General features: G+C 45.2%; 1 protein-coding gene across 2 annotated transcripts in view; it reads left to right on the top strand.

The window, feature by feature from the left end:
• Nucleotides 1–25,293, top strand: part of PRMT8 (protein arginine methyltransferase 8) — a 98,442-nt gene that overhangs the window by 66,753 nt on the left and 6,396 nt on the right. Inside the window, exons 5-8 of one of the 2 annotated variants that reach the window (XM_077758993.1) lie at nucleotides 6,318–6,460; nucleotides 7,087–7,174; nucleotides 14,619–14,734; nucleotides 20,335–20,422. In XM_077758993.1, coding sequence (XP_077615119.1) covers nucleotides 6,318–6,460; nucleotides 7,087–7,174; nucleotides 14,619–14,734; nucleotides 20,335–20,422 — 435 coding nt within the window. Of the gene's footprint in view, nucleotides 1–6,317; nucleotides 6,461–7,086; nucleotides 7,175–14,618; nucleotides 14,735–20,271; nucleotides 20,423–25,293 lie in introns of both variants that reach the window. The other variant, XM_077758991.1, reaches the window with a different exon arrangement.

Below are 25,293 nucleotides of genomic sequence, written 5' to 3'. Positions count from 1 at the left end.
TTCACTCCCTCATTCCTTCAGGCATTGTTATGCCACATTCCACACCCTGTACCAGGTGCTGGGAGCCAATGGTGAACCTGACAGGCAAGCTCTTTGCTCAGGTGAAGCTCACTTATCTCACGGAGAAGACAGACATAAGCTCAAGCAAACAGACATCATGATAGAATTACAAATGGTGAAAGGTCTTAGAAAGAAACATGATGGAGTCACTGAGAAAAGTGGGGTGCCCACTTCTGACTGGGGGTCACAATGGCATGTTGCAACTGGCTCACATGGTTCACACCGCCTTGTGAGAGCTGATCCTGCACTTTTCTTCCCAACTGTGCATGGGTGACATCCAAGTGTGAACAACAGAAATCAGCCATGGTGTAAATATTTACACCACCGACACCACCAAGTGCCCTTTTCCCCCTCCTAGAGCCAGTTTTTGGGCCCTGACCAACACAGCACTGGATGTGAGGAAGCTTCTGGGAGAGGCCACTGAGGCACAGACCTGACTGGTGAAAAAGCCATCTGCTGAGTAGACAGATGCATGTCCTGCAGAGGGACCGCTGGTTCCAGCTCCCTGAGATGGGAGATGTTTTGTGCCTGTAAGCTCTAAGTACTGGGTGACAGTGACACTTGGAATGATTTTCAGAGTCCCAGAGCCTAGGAGAGGCTTTGCTCCTTTTACATTCACACTGACTCAACCACCCCATGTAGTACCCTGCCTTCCTAATCCCTGCCCTACTTGGCGAAGCCCCCACAATCCTCTGCTTGTGGCCAATGTGTGGGGTAGCTGCCCAGGTTGTACCAAGATAGGGATTGTAAGTGGTGGGTGATAGCTTGGGGTGGGGTAAGACCCAGTATGGTTTTGATTGCCCAAGTATTAGTCCAGCCAGTGCAGGGTCTCTGGGCAGGGAAGGGCTCTGGCCAAAGCTAGCAGGACTTCAGAGCTCTAGCTAAGCAGAATAGGCCCTCGGTCCTCAAGGGAGCCAGAGCAGGCCAGGTCACGAAGCCAGGCAGATTATGTACTAGGGGCAAGGCAGAATCTCAAGCCCTATGTTCTTGGGTGAATGGAAGGTTATGGAAGAAACAGGGGTACCATACTGAAGGTTCTACTATATGGAGGCTGCATAGCACCCATGGCTCTTCTATGCCACTCCAGTTATGGGCTCTGTTTACTGCAGAGTATTTTACAAGTTCCCCCAGATACTGGGGGCAAAGTTATTGGTGTCTGCTTTCTCCCACCACCACTGGTCCAAGAATGGAGCTTGGTCTGACCTCGTAAGAGAGGTTTATCCATGCATCTGGACCTTGGAGAAAACAAGGGTGAGAACCTGAGTCAGGGCTGATACCAGGGAGGTGTATGAGTTCCACCTCCATCATCCGGACCGCTCATGATGGTCCTACCTCTCCTCACCCTGCTAACCAACCTGACTGGCCTTCAGGAGAAGGATGGGTGAATCCTTGGCCTTCTCTGGTTTCTTTTCTCCCATCAAGCAGCTGCTTGGTGTACACGAGGTAGGCAAGTCAAGTATTATATCCATCGGCAGATGAAAGAGGGGGATCTCAGGAAGGATGATGACTTGTACCAGGGTTCCACAACAGGCCTAGCCTTTGGCTCTACCTTTTGATTTCTCTAAACTCCAGTTCTCTCATTTAGGCAGATGGAATAATAAAACCAACCACACAGGTTCCTGTGAGGGTTACAGAGATAATGTAAGTGAAATCACTCTGCAAGCTGCTATTCAAATGCCAGCAAATTTTTACTATCATAATTAGGACTAGTTTGAGGATCTTTTGTCTTTGAACCAAAATGCCTTTTTTTTTTTTCAAAATTGCTTATTCATCCATCCATTCATTCATTCAGTAATGATTTTTGAATGTTTGTGAGAAGTCAAGTGCTCTGCTAGGTCTTGGAAATAGGAAGCTGAAATAGACAATTAAGAAGAGGAAATTGTAGCCTGGAGGCAAGTCAGGCCCCCAGAAGGTGTGTGGCAGCTGGCGTGGGTGTCACCAAAATAGGCTTGTGAACAGCATGGCAAAGGAGCTGAGGGGCAGCTGGTGTCCATGCTGTGGTGGGGATGGCATCAGAGAGGCTCTACCACCTCAGAGTGTGCCTCGCACTCATAACCCTCATGCCCACTCCTCCGTGACACAGGATCTGCTCTGGGGAACAGAGGAATCTAAACTGGGGAGACCACTAACTGCAGACCTGTGGGGTCAGCTGACTTTGATGGACATGTGGGACGTCCAAATGAAATAAGGCTGGCCCAATTTGGTTTTTGGTTTAGTTTTAATTTTTAAATTTATTTTTTATTTGACACAGAGAGAGAGAGAGAGAGAGAGTAAGGTGGGGCAGGGGAGAAGGGCAGAGGGAGACAGAGACAGAGAATCTTAAGCAGGCTCCACTCAGCAGAGGAGCCCAAAAGGGGGCTCGATCTCATGATCCTAGGACCATGACCAGAACTGAAACCAAGACTCAGACACTCAACTGCCTGAGCCACTCAGGCATCCAATTATTTTTTTAAAGTCAAACCAGTGACCATGAGTCAGAATGGCTAGATTTCTGTAATGAACACAAGATGAAAAGAAAACAAATCCAAAAAAAGAAAAAAATCTGGATGTCTCATTTGCATACTTGAAATTACAGGGGAAGAATCTCCCAATTTAGAGTTTAGAGTTTATTGCTCCCTGTTGTGCACTTAGTTATGATTAATCATTCCAAAATTCACGAGTCATGGTCCTCTTAATTGAACAAACTTTCCATCATATTTATGAAATAAAACCATAGCTCCTAAGGGTGACCTTAATGCAACCTTGAGTTGACACAAGGTTAGTGATGTGGGAATCAGATTGGGAGCTGGGTTCTACAACCCATAGCTGCTCAGAACATGAGGATCAGTGGCTAAGATCCCCTTGAAAAGCTTGGCATTGGTAGTAGGATGCCTGCACACGTCTTGGAGCCAACCCACTGCCATGCACTGGCTGATAGCCCCCAGTTAGTTGCCATAAAGCCTACCGTAAGAGGTAGTATTTTGCAGATAGGGAAACTGGATCTGGGAGTTTAAGTGGTTGCTGGTGGTGACTATAGAAAACAGGAAGAATATCCCTGATGATTCAGCTGGGCAATTATATTTGGGTCCATAGAAACAATGTGGCCTCTTTCTTTAAAAATCAGCCCCAAAGAATTAGTAAAATTCGAGTCAAGCTGGATGTTGAAGGTACAGCTTCTTTATTGGTGTCAGCTACTTCTACCAGTAAACTTCGCACAATGCCTTTTACATGCTCAATATATATTTGAAGAACTAAAACATTTTGGCACTGCAGATCATCTTAGAGACTCTTAGGTTCAGTCCCTCTCCTTTTTCTTCCTCCAATGAGGAAATTGAGGCCCCAAAGGGAAGGAACTGTTTGATCAAGATTTGTTTGTTGTTGGCTAGAACAAAAACCGAAGTTGTCTGCCTCCAGGGCACCAGCAAAGGGTAGCACCTGGGGAAGGCCATGAATGGGGTCTGGAATCCTGTCCACAACCAGACTGAGGGAAAGCCTGCCTTATTACTTTTCCATAGGGCCCATCTACTCACCAAACCAAAGCACGGGCTACATCTGCTCTGAGAAATGTTTAGATGCAGAAGGGTGATGCTAAGTGAACAGAGGCCCAGACTGTTGATTTTTAATAGGGTTAATTGATTCTTTCTGCCTTTCTGTGACCCACTCTCATTCTCTCTCTCTTTCTCTCCCTCTCTGTCTCTCTCTCTCTCTCTCATCTGTCTATCTTCCTACCTATCATCTGTTGTACCCATAGTGATCAAGATATAGCAGCTAATGGATAGAGCGTTACTGCAGAGAACAGGGACAGCATTCACTCATGCTGGGGGACACCCAAGGAATATTGGGTACATACCCATCTGTGAGACTAGACTATAAGTTCTTGTCCATCTCTGCTTCTTGCTGTCCTACCAGAGTCCTGTTCATGGAAACATTCTTGGTGAACCATATACTAGGCACCCAGAGTGGAGGCTGTGGGGCACCATAAGCAGAAGAACACATCTTCCTGAGCCACAAGAAGGTCATGATCTAATGTAGGAGATGGAGCATACCTACAGCTCCACAGATACATCCAGACATTAGGGAAGAGCCTTAAAGAAATGTGCAGAGAGAGAAGAAAGGGAAAGTACCTTGAGATCATCACAGTAAGTGAAATAAGTCAGACAGAGAAAGATAAATACTATGTGATTTCACTGGTAAGTGAAATTTAAAAAACAAAACAAACCCCAGACTCACAGATACAGAGAACAGATTGGTGGTTGCCAGAGGTATGGTAGAGGTTGGTGGGGAATGGGTGAAGGGGATTAAGGAGGTACAGACTTCCAGTTCTAAAATAAATAAGTCATGGGAATATAATGTACTACATGAGGAATATAGTCAATAATCTGTATCAACTTTGTATGGTGACAGTAACTACACGTAATGTGGTGATCAGTTCATGATATCTGTATATGATGTCAAATCTGGTGCTGAATGCATGAAATTAGTATCATATGATATGTCAACTATTCTTCAACAACAACATATATTTGCAAAAGTAAGACAAACCAGGCTTTGCACTCAAATAATGAGGCAGGTGGGTCAAGCATGTATTTGTCAGTTCTTTTTCAGAACGAGAAATAAGTTAGGCACTCCATTTGCATTTTCAAAAATCCCTTTGTTACTGTGTGAATCCTCTTGGTTCATCCTGAAGGCTGCTCTTGCTTGAGTTCCTGCTTTTGAGTTGTAGAGTCCCCAGAGAAGCAGAGCTTGGATGCCTCCTCCTCCTACCCATTCTGAACCTTTTGGAAGAGACCAGGCCTTCCTTAGGGGTAGGGCTCATGAGTAGCGGCCAGGAAAGCCAGACAAATTGGGACCTTACTCTAGAGTGATCAGGGCCAATATGCTTCTGCCAAGTGTCTGACTCCTTACAGAAGAGGTCTTATCTGAGTAAGCCTTGATTGAATACCAGATATTGAAGATCAAATCATCATTAGGGGCTACTAATGGCCACTCCATCACCTGTGTTATCAGTGTGAAGACATGAAACAAAACCAGTGACCTGTGTGCCCTTTGTCATCCAGGAACCTCTAATCCAAATTAATTTTAATGAAGCTCAGATTCAGGACAGATCTGTTCTCTTTGTGTGTATGTATGTGGTTTTTTTTCCACTCCTGAGTACAAGCTATTGTTCAATTTTCCCAGCAAAGCTCAGGCATGGTGTGATTTTTTCAGAAGATGGTGCAGAAAGAGAATTTCAGAGCATGAATATGTGTATCCTTTCAGAGGAAATGTTCAAATGGAATCAGCCAACCAATACATCACCCTGTCAACTTCACAGCCACATCTAAGATAATGTTTGCTATGATCTTTACAGTAACAAATGCAAAAAGGGACTCCAAAATTATGTGTACGACTATGTCAAATGACAAAAAACCCAACTAAGAAGTGTCTCCAGCCACAGAGTGATAGAGGTCTTGGAAGTGACTCATGAGCAGAGGCCACTAAGAGCAGGAAAGTGTTCCCAGCCTTATCCCCTTCACTTCTCTATTAGCTGGACAGCAAGGTGGGGGAATGTCAGATGATGTCCACCTTCTGTTGAGCCCCAGCTATGAGCCTGGCACTTCACATTTGCTATTTCATCACCTAAGTTCAACTACTGCGTAGTTACTATGTAGATACTACCTTCCCTGCTTATTCTCTGGGGAGTCAGAGTTCAGTTAGGTCAAGTAACCTATGGAAAGTCCTATAGTTACTAATGAGATTAAGATTTAAGCCCCTGACTACAGAGACCATGCTCTTGTCAAGACACCAAGTTGCCTTCCTCATGAACCCACTGGGAGATTAGCCTTGGATGGGAACATATGCAAGAGCAATAGGAATCCTTGCCCTTTGGATTTGAACCATCATGGCAGCCTAAAATGGGATGGAGAGTCATAGCATATCAGACCTGGTCCCTACTTCCACAGTCACTATTGAACCTCTCTAAGCCTCAATGCTTAATGAGAATAATAATAATGTGTTGAATTCATAGAGTTGCTGGGAAGACTACATTATATGGTGCATATCCCAGGCCTGGTACAGGGCCAGACACATAGTGACTGCTCAGTACATTTTAGGAAGAAAACATGCAAATAGTTTGCAGTTCTCTTTGTATAACTAGCTTGGTGAAGGGTGAGGTATGTCATGTCTTAAAGCAGAATCAGAACAGGGATAAAACCTGTAGGTCTGCCCCTGATGTGGGATGCTCATGGTTCCAGGCTAGGGTCCCTGCAAAGTGTGGCCGTGGGGTTCATATTTTCCAGTCATCACCATATTTAAGGGTAAAGTGGAAGAGGTGGAGCTGCCTGTGGAGAAGGTAGACATCATCATCAGCGAGTGGATGGGCTACTGTCTGTTCTATGAGTCAATGCTCAACACGGTGATCTTTGCCAGGGACAAGTGGCTGGTAAGTGTCCTGCATGCTGTCCCCTTGTTGGCTTGCTGGCTATCCTGCTGCTCCACCCTTGGCCGACAGTCTAGGAAGAACATGAGGACTCCAGAGAGAGCTTGAGCTAAAAGGTCACCTCCTCCAGACCCCTCTCTTTAAACCAGATCTGCTTTAGAGGACAGAATGATGGTACCTGGGTCCAACATATCTGTTACATTATTCTGTAGGTCTAACACTGGCCTCTTTGGTCATAGACAGCACCTATTCTCTGTTGTCAAGACAAAAATCTATTCTGATCAACAGGTACTTAGGACTTGTTTGGCTGCCAAAGAGCTGAGCATGCTTATGACCTTGGCTTCTCTAGGCTAAAGGGTTATAATATCCTTTGCTGTTCCTCATGGACTAACCTTTTCCCCACTTCAATTGTTCTATTAACTCTACCTAGGTCACTCAAATTCTCCCTGTTCCCAAATAAACACTGAGCATTGCCATCCTAACCCTAACCCTGGTCAAGGTGACAGTCTGCTGAATGAGAAATGCTGGCAAGGGGGTGCCTGTCTGGTAACTCTATGTGCAGTTCAAAATGTGATGTCTTTGTCAGGTGAATAGATTACGAGACCCATTTCCCCACAATTCATCAACAGAAACCTGGAGGGCTTATGTTTCCAGACCGGGCAGCATTGTACGTGGTAGCAATTGAAGACAGACAGTACAAGGACTTCAAAATCCACTGTAAGTCACCTTTTAAGTTTTTGTTGGACATTTTGTTTTATATTTGCGGTGGGAGACACTTCATTGGCCCTGAGGTGAACATCTGGTGTCATGAATATAGCTTCCATGCCTATGGAGGAGTTTACCTGAGACTTATTCTGGATTCTTCTCTCTAAATGTTTTCCTCTAGTCCCAAGGGATGGTGGAGGGGGGGGGGAGCTCTACAGAGAGAAAATAAGCAATAGAGCTCGTATAAGATACATATCCTGGAGTGAGAGAAGGAATGCAATGTGAATGAAAAATGAATTGAAGCAGCAGAAGCTGATTTTTGCAGAGAATACCAGGCCAGCTGGCTGGGAGCTTGTAGAGGTTCAGTTATGTCAAAAGTCCACTGCAGGGGTCAGAGACAGCAAATCACTAGCCAGGTCGACCATTCTCAATCCTGGCTCATGCAAGTCAAATTTATCAAAATGATAGTGCTTCTTCTTCACATGAAGTAAAACACATGTTCTTCTATGAGGTTCTTTTGGGGGAATGGCTGGCGATGGGGGTGGGGAGAGATGGAGACTGTGTGTGCACGTGTGTACAAACATGTATGTGTGTATGTGTCGTGGGTCTCATATCCAAACTTATATTTATTCTGCTTTATCACCCCAAAACTTATTCTCTTGTGGAGAAGAGCCAACAAACAATCTTTTGTTTGCCCACTCCAATCTTTTATCTGGTCTGAAAGAGATGCTTTGTTCTTTTTAATTTAGACGGTAGCATTTCTTGGTGACACAAGCTAGGTCTTCAAGCTTATTCCAAATGTGTTTTCATAAATTAGAAATGGCTACATCTCCTCAACCAGAACTAAACATGACAGAGGAACGAAGAAAGCCTCACACTGGCAAGCACGTGCATGATCCAACCCCAAGCATGAGGTAGAAACTCCACACCGCATGATGGAGTCAGAGGACCCGGGATTCCTGCCCCTGCAGCAGCCAAACCCTCCTGGGCAAAACTACCGTGGAAGGGTTCACAGACTGGACACATGATCAGCGCCTTCTGTCCCAAGAGGCGGAGACTCCGTAGTCTGACAGATTATGGCTCCATTGATTCACACAATTACCATCTAAGTATTGCTAGTGCCCAATGACACTTTTTTTTTGAGTGAAAGNAGGAGGGATGCTGAACATCGTTTCATGTGTCTGTTGGCCATCTGGATGTCCTCTTTGGAGAAGTGCCAATGACACTTTAGCTGGACTGTGCTATGGAATGTGTATATTTGTGTGTGTATGCTCACACCCTTCTGGAAATATAGCATCAAAGCACAGGTAACATTGGATGATAATATAACATCAGAGCCAGGTTCAGGAGAAGACAGAAATGGGACAGTTCTTTGAAGTTCTATGTTCTCTGCCTCCAGCCTATCTGGTGTCATTTCTAGCATCTGATGAGCAATGAGAGTGAGGATGTCCTAGGTTAGATGATCATGCTTTGAAGTTTGCCAGCCCTGGGTTCAAATCCTACCTGGATAACTGGAAACAAATTCCCTAACCACTTTGGCCTCATAGATAATATTGCCAATCCCATGTACAGCCATGAGGATAAAGTGAAATGATGTATATCAAAGGATGTCACAGTTCTTAGTGGTATATGAGACTTGACTGGACCTAGGCTCTGAACATGTCACTAAGCCCCTTCCTGTTTGTAGCTCTGGCAAGCGAGCCTCACTGCCAAGCTTGTTGGCCTCCAGTGGCTCAGAATCTAGGACAGATGTGCTCTCATGGTAGATTGCAGAAACAACTCAACAGTGAACATTGATCAAATGCATGTAAAATAGGACATATTTTGCCCTGGAGCTGCATTATAACGCTGCTTTTGGAGTTCTTGCTGTGTAACTATACTGAGAGTGCCTTGAGGGGAAACTTCAGGTGTATTCTTCATTCTTGTGTGTAAATATTTTTTGAGCCCTGACCCAGGGCACAGTTCTTTAAGGGACTTTCTCATGGTTTAAAAGCAAACATACCCTACCGGCCTCCTTCCCCTGGATTGTGTTTGGGAACCTGTGGCATATGCACACTGTAATGAGCCAGCTGGAGCTGGAGAGGACCCTGGGAAGAGCCCAGGAGGTGCGAGAGGGCAGTTGCTGCCACTCAGGTGCTAGTCCAGGACTGGAGACCGCGCGATTTAATCTCACACTGCCCATTGCAATTTTCATAGCTTCTGGGAAAGGAAAAAAATTTTTAATCAACCTTTCTTTTTTCTCATTAAATGTTTGCTCTGGAGTCTTCTATCCAAACTCCGCCCCTCCCCAAAAACCTCAACCCCTTCCCCCAAATAAAAATCATATATACATTTAAAATTTATTTAAAATACTGTGAAGTTTTCCATTAAAAATTTTTTTAATGATCTGTTTTTGTTTTTAGTAAAGGAAGTGAGCCCGCTTAGAAATCTGTTTCAAATAAACAGAGATTTTGGTTACTCTGAGTTCTAAATCAAAAGTAAAACATAAAGGTTGCTGGTTGCTAAGGGAACAATTGTAAGCAAATTTCAGTTGGTTCAAGAACCAGCTAAAAAAGAAGAATCTTAAAGTGGGGCAGGAGAATGAGATAAGCCCAGACCCTTTCATAAAGTAAATTGTTACAAAACAGCTTCCTCTTCTCCTTTCCCCTTCCCTCCTCCCTTCTCCTCTCCTCCCTCCTCCCCTCCCCTATCCCCTATTGCCTTGCCTCTCCTTTCTTCTCTCCTTTCCTTTCTCAACCACATGCAACATGGAAACACAAGAATGAGTGAAACACAGAAGTTGCCCTCAATATGCCCACCAACTGCTATAGAACACATAAAAAGAGAGGTAAATGATTGGCATGCACTAGACTATGTACTAGACTCACAATACATATTTTGTTGAATGAATGAATGAACAAATAAAGGAATGGAAATAAAAAGTAAAGGAATGTGCCAGGTGTAGTGTTTAATCCCAAGAGAGGAGCAACCTTTATTTGTTTATTTATTTTTTTTAACATTTCTGCTATGGAGGAAATTTATAGTATCTTAAAACTGGAGGGAAATGTGGTCAGTTTTCTATTTGGTTTCTCATCCAATACATGAACCTCATGTGAATCTATAACCTTCTGAGAGTCAGAGGTATGGGCACCAGCTTCCTGGCTCATGAGAAGATGAAAAGGAAGGTCTCCTGTGGAGTTAGGGGTGCCTGTAGCTGGTGGAGTGAAAGGCAGGACCGCTTGGACAGCTCAGTTGCTTTCCAGGGGGTTCTCTTCCAACTTCACCCCCAACATCCAGAGCGCTATCCTCTAGCTTTCTCCAGTGTTGTACAAGGAGTTGACTCCATTCCTGAGAGACTGAAATGTATGAAAGTCTTCCCTTCTGTCTAGAGGAGAAACTGTAATTAGTACCTGCTGGCACTTGCTCTATTTTGTTATTTCTCTGTGCACATTCTGAGGCATCCCCATTAGCCCTAGCAGAGAAACTCAAATTGTGGGGCCAGGGTGGGGAAGGAGGATGTAGCTACAGCTCTCTCCTATGAAATGTAAAATGTGTTCTCGAGTGCTTCATATTTCATTTCCTGCAACCGCTTCTGAGATTTTTCTCTTTATTTTGATATTCGACGGGTTGACTCTGATGTGTCTACATGAGTTTTTCTTTGTATTTAGTGCACTTGGGATCCTCCAGCATTCTTGGATCCGTGGGCTGATGATTTCATTCATTTAGAAAAAAACTTTCAGTCATTATCTCTGCAAATATTTTTTTCTGCCTGATTTATCTTTCTTTTCTCCTTCAGGGACTCCAATTACACATATGTTAGATACTGTTTGATATTGCCCCATGGATCTTGGGTGCTATATATATTTTTTCTCTTTTATTTTTCTCTTTGTATTTAAGTTTGGGTAATTTTTATTGACCTATTTTGAAGTTTATTCATTATTTCCTCTGATGTATGCATTCTGTTAGGAAGCACATTGAAAGAATTCTTCATCTCTGATATGTCATTTTCATTTCTAACATTTCCATTGCCTCATTTTTAGTTTCCATCTCTCCAGTGAATTTCTCCATCTGTTCATGCATGTTTTTCCATTAGATTCTTTAACATACTTATTATAGGTACTTTAAAGTCTCCGTTGGATAATTCCAATATCTGGGCTGGCTGGTTCTATTGACTGTTATTTTCTTTTGATGATGGGTCACATTTTTTTCTTTTTTCATTCACCTTGTAATTTTTTCTAAACGCTGAGCATTGTCAGTAAAAGCACAATAGAGACAGATGCACAACATTTATGCCAAGAAAAGAGTATGCCTTTTCCTCTGCCAGGCCATTAAAGTGGGAATTTGAGTCAATCCAGTCTATAATGATAATAGGTCTGGGCTTTGTTGTGGCTTTAGTTACATTCACTACATCACAGGGCAGTTCTTTTCAAGAGTTTGGTTTTTAATCCATTACAAAAGTTCACAGGTCCTTCTGATGTTATTTTTTCAATCTAAATAAGAAAACTATTAACAATATTTCTGGGTAGCCAATGGCCCTCACTCCACATATACTCAGTCAATAGATAAGACAGAATTGCAGTAAAAAACTAATCTGTTTGATTTATTGTTGTCCCATCCCTGCTCCACTTATGGTAAAGGAGCTGGTAGGAAATGAACAGTTAGCAGAAAGAAAAGAAAACTAATTTAATGTCCTAATGAACTTTCTCCTGAATAACTGAAGGCAGGGTAGTTTAGCTGGGGAGAAAAATAGTAATTAACCTCTGTAAAGGTAACTAAAACACCGGGCATTGCAAAGCAGTGTAGACATTAAATATCTGAGAATGAATCTCAATTAAAAAAGCATTATATGTGCACCTGTATTGTGCTAGATGCTGGCCTATAGGTGTTGAGAATACAGAAGTAGTCCCATTATTGGGAGTGGTTAGAAAAGGTTTCACAAAAGCATGAGACATTAAACTCACCATTTCACAACTGCATGGGCCTTTAAAGATCATCTAACACATAGTTTTTCACACTCTGGTTGGAATTACCTATATAGATTTGTAAAATTCCAGCTTCCAGCTTCCTGGATGCCAAATATGGAGATTCTGATTCAGTAGATCTGGTATGGGCCCAGAAATTTGTATTTTTAAAAGTGTACCATATGATTCTGGAGCATGGAAGCACTGAACCAAACTCCTCACTTTTACAGGCAAGCCCAGAGAAAGGAATTGATCTGTCCATGGTCACACAGCTGATATGGTGGCAAAGCCAGAGCTCAAGCCACATAATGAAAACAACCACTAAGTATCTGCTGCTTTCTATATGCCAGACACTGTCTTATGCACTTTACATATATTATCACATTTAAACCTCATAACAGCCCAATAGAGTTGTTGTAATAATATAATAATCTCTATTTTTAAAAAAACCCAACTCATTGAGAGGTAAGTTTTTGCTGAGATTACACAGCAAATAAATGGCAGAGCCTCAGTTTGGACTCTGAAGCCCAGTCCTTTACCATTATGCACGTAGACTTGGATATTTGCCCAACAGTTGCCCTGAGCCTCAACTTAAAGCAGAGCTGAGAGAGGGAAGGAGCAGGAACATGGCAGCAGGTCCCTTAGGAAGTATTTTACATGAAGGCAGCATGTTTAGTGCACATGTTTTGTCTGGAGAGAAGACAGATAGCTATTTCCAGACTCTAGAAGGGGGTCTTCTCTGAAACATGTCCCCATTGCCAACCAAGCAGCTTCCTTCTCCAAAAGTAAATTTCAACTGGGAATTTGGCACCAACTTCAGGTGACTTAATGGTATATGACTGGCATCTTATCCGTAAGCCAGAATGTCACAATCCGTAAGCCAGAATGTCACAAGGGCTTATCTGGGAGATGGTTATTTTCTCTGCCTTTTCTCCCTGAGGAAAGTCTTTGTGTGCCTCAGAAAAGGGTCAAAGGGGCATAGCTTTCATCGACCGTTCCCACCTCCCTCCTCACACACCTCCTTTCCTAAATGTACAGAAACACAGTTCCTTAAGGCACCATTTGTTTGATGCACATTTTAAAAGGAAATTTAATCCCATAAGATTTTAGAAAAAAGCATCTTTACTTCAATGCATTTCTAGACCCATTTGAATAAACAGACAAATGAGATTCAGCTGCTCAGTAACTAAAGCCTGTGCTTAGGCCACCCTCTGCACTACAAGGAAAGGAAATTGCATTTCTGGTTGCTGTCACAACAGGGTCATTGCAGCTGAAGAGTCAGGGGACAAGTTGGGGTGAGCCCTAGCTCCACAATCTCTCTGATGTGTGATCTTGGCCCAGATACTGTGGGTGGGCCAGATGCCAAATTCTCCCAGTCTGTTTCCTTGATTATTAGATAGAAGTATCCCCTTGAGGTTGCTGAGTATATTAAATGAAGAGTCTAGGGGTGCCTGGGTGAGTCAGTTAAGTGTCTGACTCTTGATTTTGGCTCAGGTCATGATCTCATGGATCATGAGATGGAACCCCATGTCTGGCTCTGCACTGACAATGCAGAACCTGGTTGAGATTTCTTTCTCTCCCCTCTCTCTTTACGCCTCTCCCTGCTTGCACTCTCTCTCTCTCTCAAAATACATAAATAAACATAAAAAACAATGAAGAGTCTAGCCTGGGCTAGGTGGCCAATCAATGGTAGCAATGATTATCACCAATTAGGAATGGTCTTAGGTCATCAGATGTGCATTCATTTACTTACCAGCCCTGCACCCTACATCTTTCTCCCTCTCAAAGCACCTTATGAGCAGCTACAAGGGGCCAACGAGCACCACTGGGATGGTTGTGCACCACTTGGGGGTTATTTCTTATGGGATGGATTCTTAGTGAGTGCATCATAGCATAGGAGAAAGGCAAAGACTCTCATGGACCCCTCTCCTTCATTTTGCAGTTGAGAAAACTGAGGTTCAGAGAGGTTAGGGAATTAGCCCAAGGGCCTGGTCAGTAAGTGGTGGTGCTGGGATTCAAACTAGTCTATACCACTTTAAGAGCCCATGTTTCTCTCTGCTTTGTTAAACGACCAGTGGGTGAGGTCAGGAGAAGGGAGAAAGATGGGTCTTCTAAGTGTGCAGAACAGCTTGAACAAAGGCACCAGGATAGAAACGTGGATGGCAGATAAAAGTTTGTAGGAAACTCTCTTGGCTGAAAGAGAGGGACAGGAAAGTAGATACAGGAAGAGTCAGACAATTTGGATTCTAGTCTACAGTAGCTTTCTGTAACATTCTAGCTGTGTGAACTTAGAGAAGTTTTTCAGCCTCTCTGAGCTTTAGTTTTCCTAACCATCAGCTGGGATCTGTACATACTGCCAAGCTCTCCACCCAGATGAGCAATTCCTCTATTCTGATGTAGGGGAATATGAGCTGCCCCTTGCTCTCTTGGGCATTCTGTATTCTAATATTCAGGAGGGCTGGGAAGACTTCTGGGGGTCCTGCAGCTGGCCCTCATGTCTCACTCTGTTTTCACAGGGTGGGAGAATGTCTATGGATTTGATATGACCTGTATCCGGGATGTTGCCATGAAGGAGCCCCTGGTGGACATCGTGGACCCAAAGCAAGTGGTGACCAATGCCTGTTTAATAAAGGTCTGCAGACTCATTCTGCTTGGGCCAGAGCGTGCTGGGAACCCAGCTGTGCCACTCTGGAAAGCCGTGGGCCTTGAGTAAAGGCAATCACAACTCCTACACAGCCCCTGCCTGGTGAGGCAAGGTCACCTTGGCCAGAGTCTCTGGCATCCCAAGGTGACCACAAGTCACAAGAAGGTGCTAACACTAAGCAGAGCCACAGAGAGAGCCCCTGAACTCCATGGTGGCACAGCTGAGGGAAAGGAGTCAGTTCAATTCCCTTCATGGTGCAAAGGGAAGGGTGCGGGGGAGGGGGCATCATAGGAGACGCAGGAGGGTATGCTCAGGTTTGGGGAAGCTACTCCATTCACAGGTGGATGGCCCTCTTAGGAAAGAAATCCAATACCTGAATCTGCTGTGTAATCTTCATTATACTCGCACCTCTAAGTCCACATGTGACCCAGCCAGCCAGAGCTACTCAAACCCCTTCCTGAGTGGTCTTGTTTGTACAGGCTATAACACCATTTTTTTTTTTTTTTTTTACAAGGCTTTTTTCAGTGCATGTGATGAGCAGCTGGTCAGCATCCTTGGGACACTGATCCTTAATGCATCCTTATTATTAAATATTCAAACATATCAAATTTGATAGAGTAAAATCAAAAGCTCCCCTTGACCTCTCCTCCCTCTCAACCCCACACTCTTCTTGGAGGTAATACTATTCACACATTGGATTGACCTTTCCAGCCCTTTTCTAAGTATTTGCATTTATACATGCTAATATATTATGTTGAGCCATATAATGACTGATATTTATTTTTTTTAAAATCTAGAAAGACATCACTTTCATATGGTTGAAGTTAACTTTTTAATTTAAAAATCTGGGTTCATTCTGTAAGTATTCATTGGCGCATGTAGCCCTCCTCTTGCTAAAACATACTTGCCTGCTCTGGTCTTCTCTGTGTCACTTCTTGTCTGGGAGTGCTGGTCTGGAGACCTGCAGTATTTTCAATGGATAAAGGGGAAGAGTCTAGGGCTATTGGGGATGAGGAGAGGTTTCTGAAGTTCTCATGTAAACCGCTGCTTTGCCCAGGGGAGAACTGTCCTTTGTCCGTGGGCACAATCTTCCTAAGAAGAACCATTACTCTTGGTCCATAGTGTCATTGCAGCATTTAGAAGGGACCTCCGAGGACAAATAAAACTAGATGAGCCTACACAGATGAGTCTGAGATGTTGCTTCCCTCTTGTAACATCCTGCCTAAGAGGTGTGGCTGGGAGTCTAAGTCTTGGGCTCTCTGTTGATGGTGTTCTCACTAATTCTTAATTCGGTCCGTTCCAAGTCCAGGCAGGCCTGATTACAAGCAAACGTGTTCTTGTAGTTATTTCCTACCAGCCCCTCTGCCTCTGAAGCCTTTCCCTCTCCCTAACCCAATGAAGAAGCAGGAAAGGGCACCCCCAAATAATCCCACCCATAGCACAAAACACTTCTGTAAACATTGTAGAATAGATAGAAATCTACTAGTGCAACTGAATTTGCCCAAATGACATATAACCATTAGGCACCTGCATGTAATGGCTTCAGTTTGAAGATACAAGGCCTTCACTATGCTTGGGCCCCAGGTTGCTTTCTGCCTTTGGTGGGGTGGGCGTGGCCACTGTGTTTCTGTAGGTCCCACTGCAGGTCACAAGCACATGATGGACCAGCCTGCTTCAGCCTCACCCCCTTTCAAGGCCACTCTGCCCTCCCACTGCCTTCTCCCCTCTCTTAGCAAGGCTCGTTCCCCTGGTTCTACCTGAGTGCAGCCAGGGGCAAAGCAACCAAACTCAGTGAGGGCGTCACACACACACACTCCTGTAAACTCCTTGTGGCTATGAGTATGTGTCCAACCTGGAGCTCTGTGCTGAAGTCCTGCCCCATCCCTGTACGGTAACCTTCCGTCCTCTCTTCTCTGAGAAGGATAAGGGTTGTCTGTGTTTTCTTCTGCAACCAGGAGAGCCCCTCTGTCAGCTTTCTTGCTAATGTGCTAAGCAACATTTTGCCAAGCCTGTTGGGAAAACACTTGCCCTTCTTCACACACTTAATTGCTGTTTTCATCGCTATTAACGTTGCAGAGTATGACACTTTATTATAATTAAGACTTTGTTTTGACCAGACTTCTGCTCTGAGACATCCATTTGTAACATTATTTAGTGGTGGGGATAATGGTGGCCAGGGGCCCTTCTCAGTAGTTGGTGCCTATGGAGCCTTCATGGGGGTTGCCAGAGGCCAAGTCAGGGGGTCTCCCTAGGGTGTCAGAGATGCTGCTGCAGCAGAAAGACAGAAACCTTCCAGCACAGGGCTCTGGGCTCTAGGAAGCCAGGGTAACTGTGTTTGACTCTGTGGGCTTTGGGTCTGACAGGAGGGTGGACCTGAGCCCAGAGGGGCCTTTGTGCTTCCAAAGCCCAGCTGCCGCTGGTCGCCTTCACAGATGGCCTGGCTCCCATTCCAAAAGACCAACTGCCTTGTTGTCGCCATTTTAATGTATAGCTTTATTACTTCTGTCTTGAAGGCTTTTGTTCCTTCAGAAGCCCCTATTAAGATGCAAATATCTGTAGGAGTTAGCAAATGCTGTGGGCTAACACAGAAGTTGATAAGCTGACAGTTTATACATGTCTGAGAGCAGGACCCTTATGGAGGTGGAATTCCTGATCCATGAGGGTGGTGTGTGTGTGTGTGTGTGTGTGTGTGTGTGTGTGTGGCCTGAAAGTGGTGAAGAGAGAGAGTTGACAGAAGAAAGGAGCCTGGTCCAGATGTGTCACAGAGCCGACTATCCAGGTCTCACTGTGTTCAGGCCAAAAGGTTTGGATATTTTTAGATAAGCCATAAAGAGCCATGGCAGGTTTTGGATTCAGGGAGCAGCACGGTCTGAATGGATCTGCGAGATTAATTAGTGCGTTCATTTGGAGGAGAGGTCTGGGGTGGGGGTTGGGGGAGGTAGGCAGGAACACTGCAGAGCAGGGAGACTTGTAAGAAGACAGAGAGGCGTCAGGTGATAAGTTACACAGCAAGGGCACACAGACCAATAATAGGCAGCCTCTGCCCTGGCTCCAGTGTGGTGGTGGGGGCAGGCTGCTGAGATGAGCTAGAAGTACAGTGGGAAGGCCAGGCTAGGCTGGAGCAGGGGACCAAGAGAGAAAGCTAACAAGGACCTTGGAAAGAGCCTGGAGCCTGACTGTCTGGCCCTGGCTAAGAAGGAGATGGTAGTCCGTGAGTACAGGCACTGTGAGCATGGTGGACTGTGCTGACAGTTAACCACATCCCACTCTGAGTTGTTGAGCTGGAAGGAACTGTGGACATGTGACCAGAAGGCTAATAAATATCATGAAGACTAACAAGTGCTGGGTTTAAAAAGGAGCAATGGCCCAAGCTTAACAGGATGACATATGATGGAGGACCCTACACTTGGTTCCCAGGACAAAAGGAGAAAAGAACATGAGCAGGATGTGGTGGGGGGAGGGAGCTTGGCCAACAGAGTGAAGTCTGAGCCAGCAGTGTGCTTTTTGAGATCAGAGGCTGCTAGAAGTATGCCCCAAACAAGAAGGGTGACAGAGTCAGAAATCATGACTTATGCAATGAGAATGAAAATGCAGACAATTTATGTTGGAGAAGAAAAGTTTTGGTGAGGGGGCCCATGTGAGCCAGAACAGACATTTGGTTTATTCCACGGGTGGAAGTTACAGAGACTGGTGTGTGCTCTCCTTACTCATTTAGAAGAGGGATCTGTTCATTGGAGATGTCAGGAAATGGAACCAGCCACCATCATCCATGATGGTGTCCAAGCAGGCACCAGAGGGCCACTTCCCAGGGATGCTACCAAAGGGACTCTTGCATTGAGTGAAGGGAGACTGGCTTTCTAATCCCATCACATTCTACATGCCTGATCCAGGGCTTCCCATCCCATTAATTTTTGTTCCCCATCCTTGGTTCTAGAAGCACAGCAAAACTGATGAGGTGACATCACCAAGGAGCTCCCCATTCCCCTAAATCTGCAATTCCACCCTCTTCCCAGCTAATAGGTCAGAACTTCAGCTTCTCTCAGAGGTTGTGGTGGCTGCACATCCCAGACCACAATAAGGCTCTTATCTGACCTATTCCCTTGACCACACCTCTTCCTCTGTCCACCCCCATGGAGGCAGGACTCCTCTTTCAAGACCCTGCTTTGCATCTGCCTTTCCTTTATCCTAGAGATATGTAGAGATAAAAGCCATTTCTGCTACACCACTTTGTGTCTTCCCTGCTTTGGTTTCCCCAGCCTCAGACCCCTCTCCTAATTATCCCCAACATATTCTATCATCTGGGTCCCAGGAGAGCCCCTTGGAATCAGTCCAGGCACACAGATATCTGTCTGGCTCTTACAGAGTCTTCAGGACAGAGGTCCTTGCTACACAACCCTGACAATGGGAAGCTTCCTTAGACTTCACTGAAAGCTGTCTGGATGCCTCTAGGGCCCTTGGAAAGTTGGCCCTGTCTCATCGGAGCCAGCAAACAGCAGGTTAGCATCCTTCACAGAGAAAAGAACAGCACACTGCAAACTGTCTTTCATTATACTTGCTCCCCACGCAACATTGATTTTCAGCCACTTCCTAACTGAAATTGTGAGAATTATTAGTTCTTTGTGTTCTCCATTCCCCAGCCAGACCTGAAAAATACTTACCTCTTATTGCTCCCTTTTCTTTCTTTTTTCCTTCTTCTCCCTCCCCCTCTCTCCTTCTTTCTTCCTTTCCTTCCTTCCTTCTTACATTCCTTCCTTCCTTCTTTCCCTCCTTCTTCCCTCCCTCCTCCTCCCTCCCTCCTTCCTTCCTTCCTTCCTTCCTTCCTTCCTTCCTTCCTTCCTTCCTTCCTTCCTTCCAGGCTTGGTGTAGATGGTCAGCAGAGTTTTCCTTGGTTTAGTCTGTGACTGTGGGTAGGCTCAGGTTCTCACTCCTGAGATAATACTTGGTGCCTCCCATTGCTAGGAACTTGAATATAAAAAAATTGGGAAATGACTAATCTGGTTCACCCATATCACTGGGAGGGTTTGATAAAGCACAGATTGCTGTTTTGATCCCATAGGTTTGAGATGCCCTCCCCACCCCCCACACACAGAATTTGCCCCAGGTGATGCTAATGCCCATCATCTGGGACCACACTTTGAGAACCACTAGATGAGCAGAGAAATGCTGAGGTAGACTGCTCTGAGGCTGTTCAGATTGGGTTCAGGAATGCTCTGTCTCATTAATCCTCTCTCCTCTCCACCCTCTACCCCATAAGCCCCATCCCCAGGAGATTTACCTTCCTAATTCTGTTGCCCTCACATTCTGACTCAAATGTGTTTGCACCATTGCCTGAGCATACCCCACCCTAGAAAAGATGGAAAGATGGAGGAGGTCATTAGGAGGGTGGTGGGTGGGCCTGGGGAACCACCCCAAGAGTAAACGTCACCCCCAGACCAATGGTCTTTCATGGGAATGAAGCTGCTGACCAGGACCCAGACCTGGTGGAGGTGCTAAGTGTCCGGCATTTTCTTTTCTCTGGGCCACAGGAAGTGGACATTTACACGGTGAAGACGGAAGAGCTGTCATTCACATCTGCCTTCTGCCTGCAGATACAGCGAAATGACTACATCCACGCCCTGGTCACCTATTTTAATATTGAATTTACCAAGTGCCACAAGAAAATGGGCTTTTCCACAGGTGAGCCTTTTGTTGGCACTCCACACCCTCCCCACCCTCCATGTTGAGGCTTTGTGGGAGTGACCAGGGCTGGCCTGACTTGGGGAAGGACTAGGGGTATTAGCCAGGCACCCTTGCTGAGCATCTTAAAAGCCTTCTCCAGCACTTTCCCACACTTTTGGCTGCCAAAGGTGAAGGTAAATGAAAGTGTGTATTGCATGATCAGAGCTGAGAGTATGTGTTGCGTAGGGAGAGGCGGGGGAAGCCCTATTTCAGGGGCACATTTATTCATTGAACAATTGCTGGGCATATTCTGTATGAGGGGGTAAGGATACAGAGTGGAGTAAGATTTCCCCATCTTCGCTGCCATGCCCTAATATGGGATTCAATGGATATCTCTGTAGGCTTCAGACTATGTCTCTCTGTCTCTTCCACCCAATCCATCCTTCATAAGTTCCTGACAGTGTTCCCCAAAGACCACCTGAGCTCCCCTCCCAGCCCCTCTTCAGAGGTGACTCATTGCCAGCAGCAGAAGCCCACATATCTTAGCCTGGTAAGTGGGGGGTTCCACACTACCTGGGCCCCGCCCACTTCTTCCACCTCATTTCTCGCTGCCCCTCCTTTGCTTTGCCTTCCTCCCCTGTCCCAACACAGCACTGCACACACAGCCCAGTCACACTAAGCACCTCGCAGTCCCCTGAACTTAGCAAGGCTTCTTAAGTCTCTAGGCTATTGCCTTTGCACATGCCAGCCCCTTGTCCATTCAAGTGCGCCACAGGGACAAGAAGGTCTTTTGTCAGAGCCTCCTGTCAGCTTCTTTCTCCCTTTAGTAGTCGCTAGGGCTGCCGTAACAAAGTATGACAGGCTGGTGGTTTAAACTACAGAAATCTACTTCTCACGGTTCTGAAAGATCGTGTCAGCAGGTTTAGTTTCTCCCGAGGCTCTCTCTTTGGCTTGCAGGGGGGCTTCTTCTCTCTGTGTCCTCACCTGGCCTTTCCTCTATGTGTGCACTCCTGGCATCTCTCTGGTGTCCTAAGAGATTAGGACATTTATGTGTTGGTAAGAGGAGACTCTAAAAGGACACGAGCCAGATTGGATTAGGGCCCACCCAAAGGCCTTATTGAAAAGACTTCTTTAAAGACTCTCTGTCCAAATACTGTCATATTCTGAGGTACAGGAGACTTAGGGTCTCAAAACATGAATTTCAGGGAACACAATTCAGCCTGAAACACCTCCCTCATCCCGACCCCTCAGCTGGCCAATCCCAGCACAGGCCTCATCTCTCAGCCCCTCCTTCACTCCTGGTCAAAGTTAGGAGTCCTTTTTGGGGCTCTTTAATATCCTGTGCTTATGTTTGCCATGGCAATGTAAGAAAAGGGTATAAGTCAAGGGAAAAGTCCTCTTCTCATTCCAGCCCAGTCCTATGCCCCAGAGGCATATGTTACCCCCTTTTAAAAAACTTTTTATTCGAAATACTTCTCATATAAAGTTGCCAAAATAGTACATAGAGTTCTATGAACCCTTTACCCAGCTCCCTCCACTGTGGTATCACATCCAAACCANCACGAAGCGCGAGATCATGACCTAAGCGAAAGTCGGACGCTTAACTGACTAAGCCACCCAGGTGCCCCTAAACCACACCTTTCTTAAAATACAGGTTGGCTCATACCAAACACACGGCCCTCTGCTACCTTGTCTTTATATAACAATAAACATTAGAGGGTACCTAGTCAGTTAAGCATCCAACTAATGATCTTATCTCTGGTCTTGCTCTCAAGGTCATGAGTTCAACCCCCATGTTGGGCCACTCTGCTGGGCTTGAAGCCTACTTAAAAATAAAACAAACAAACAAACAAACAGTATACTTTGGAGACACTTCCACGGCATCATTGACATAGCTACTTTATTTTTGTTGTTGCTGTTTTTGAAACACAGGATTTCAATGTCAGATGTAGCTTATTCAACATTTTCACTCTTTGTTTGCAATTCTCAGTCTCCCCATGGGCTTGAGTCACATCTTATGAATCTCTGTACTCCTGGCTACTAGAGCAGTGTTTGGTTTGTAATAGGGTCTAAACAGATAGCTGTTAAGTGAGTATATGAAGATCTGAATCCTGCTCTTGGGAACATGTTCCTATTGGCCATGAATGTGAGGCCCTCCTGGAAAGCAGGAGCATGTCGTCAGGGGTGAGCCAGCATGCATGCGGCAAGGGTGGGTGAGCTCTACCAGAGTCCAAGGACATGACTCTTCACTGCCTGAAGCCTTGGTGACAATGACCAATCCTCTTTGACCTATGGATAGAGACGGCAAGAGGCTTATCTAACTCCTCCCAGAAGGGTTTTTTCCCAGAACTGGTGTCTCCTGACCACCAAGATCATGATCTTCTGGTCTCCATCATCTGGGCCAGTGCTGGTGCACCCTGTCCTGGGGGAAAACAGAGACCCCCCTCAACCTTGGTCATTTTTAGTTGTTCCTTTCTTACAGTGGCGGCAGGTGAGATTGTCTTCCTGGTAGTCAGGGACAGCTAGGAGGAGAAAGGGAGGTCTTACCTGGACCTTGAAGGATGAGTAAGACTCAGCCTCACAGTGGTGGGGTGTGGCAGCAGTGGGAGGGTGGAGCAGGAGCCTGGTTAAGGACCATGGCTGTGATTGGATTCCAGATGGAGCTATAGAGGCTGGCCCTGCCTCGGCCATTTCCAGGATGATGCTTCTGCCAGGGCCTGCCCTGCTGCAGATGATGAGAAAGGGTGGCAGAGGCACTCCGGAAAACACTGTGTGTTTATAAAGCCTAGGATCTAGCCAATGGCTCTCAGCTGGGGGTTTCTCTTCTCTGAGTTTATTTCCATTCCTTGAGGTCAAGCAGACAGGCTGCTGCACCCCTGCCCAGAGATGGCTCTCTGGCTCTGTGGTGGCAGGGACAACATTCCTGATGCTGCCACAGGAAGGAGTCCTGGTTAATCTTAAGTTCAGAATCAAAGGACTCAGCCCATGGCTGCCTGAGGGATGGTGAGAATTTTCTTTCAGTATTAAAGTCTCTAACCCATTGGAGCAGTTTCTTCCCATTCTATGGTCATACCCCCACTGTAGCTCTCCACAAGCCTCTTGAGAAACAATGAGGACTATGTTTCAGAGGCTCAAAGACCATGGGTCTAGATCAAGGTCTGAGCTCACTTGTCTTTTTTTTTTTAAGATTTTTTTTTTAAGTAACCTCTACATCCACTGTGANTTATTTCCATTCCTTGAGGTCAAGCAGACAGGCTGCTGCACCCCTGCCCAGAGATGGCTCTCTGGCTCTGTGGTGGCAGGGACAACATTCCTGATGCTGCCACAGGAAGGAGTCCTGGTTAATCTTAAGTTCAGAATCAAAGGACTCAGCCCATGGCTGCCTGAGGGATGGTGAGAATTTTCTTTCAGTATTAAAGTCTCTAACCCATTGGAGCAGTTTCTTCCCATTCTATGGTCATACCCCCACTGTAGCTCTCCACAAGCCTCTTGAGAAACAATGAGGACTATGTTTCAGAGGCTCAAAGACCATGGGTCTAGATCAAGGTCTGAGCTCACTTGTCTTTTTTTTTTAAGATTTTTTTTTTAACTAACCTCTACATCCACTGTGGTGCTCAAACTCACAACCCCAAGATCAAGACTCACATGCTCTTGATCTGAGCCAGCCAGGAGCCCCTTATCTGTCTTTTTGCAGCTATAATTACTGCAAGAGGAGTGTTATATCACCTCCTCTTTGCACAGAACCCCAGAAACGTATGTCTGAAAGGTCATGCAGAGGTCCTGCACTGCCTGTTTCCATGCCTTGGTGCGGAGGTTCTCAACGTGTGGTTCATGGCCGGCAGCACCAGCATCACCTGCGAACCTGTTAGAAATGCAAATTGTCAAGACTTGTCCCAGATCTTCTGAATCAGAAACTCTGGGGCGGGGCCCAGAAACCTGTGTCTTTCAGAGCCTTCCAGGTGACTGTGATGCACAAATTAGTTTGAGAACCACTGCCCCTGTGCTAGGCTGCCTGAACAAAATGACTGTGAATTTGGTCAGTGTTGATGCTTTTCTGGAAAGGTAACTCCGTCTCCTCACCATAGGATACCCTCTTTTCTCATCAAGGCCTATGCCTTCTGGCTGACATAGGTCCTTCTCACAGCAGCATTCCCATATAGATAGAGATCGGGATGGGGGGCATAATTTGTTTCAATGCTTCCTCAGCCACCTGGGGAATGTCCACATGGGTTTTGCTTCCAGCAGATAGCAAACATCTTTACCACGTAGTATGGGCTTATCAGTGGGCTTTTCCAACCCTCTATACTTTGAACATCTAGAAGAGTATTTACTTTTTGTTTTCAAGGACCTCAGACGCACAGAATTGGATTAATCCTAATGCTTGGCTTGTGACATCCTTGGGTCAGGAACAGTTCAGTTTTTGCTTGTTTATTTATTAAAATAATGAACACCTGTGAACTCACCACTACCTCAATAACTGGAACGTAAATAAAATATTAACTAGCACGGAGTAGTAACTAGGAAGAAATATATTATTGTTCTTAGAATATAAATACATTAGTTAAATCAAGAAATAAACTATTACTAATTAGAATATAAATATTAACTAGAGTAAATAATCAATAAATATAATGATATTATTTATAATTAATAAGTAAATTGATTCACAGTAACATAATTAATCCTTGTGCAGTCATCACCTATCTAAATGGATGCTCCACACCAGCCCATCACCTCCCCCCATATTGCCTCTAGATGCACATTATTCTGAATTTTGTGTTCTTTATCCCCTTTCAATTTTAAAAAAGTTTTATCACATCTATGTGTATGTCTGCACCCTGTATTGTTTGGGCTCAGCTATTTTTGAACTGCATGTAGTGTGTAGCCTG

Source organism: Crocuta crocuta, unplaced genomic scaffold, assembly GCF_008692635.1.
Source record: "Crocuta crocuta isolate KB4526 unplaced genomic scaffold, BGI_CrCroc_1.0 scaffold72, whole genome shotgun sequence".
NCBI classification, from domain to species: domain Eukaryota; kingdom Metazoa; phylum Chordata; class Mammalia; order Carnivora; family Hyaenidae; genus Crocuta; species Crocuta crocuta.
Note: the sequence above shows the minus strand (reverse complement) of the source record. Positions and strands in the feature narration are given on the sequence as shown.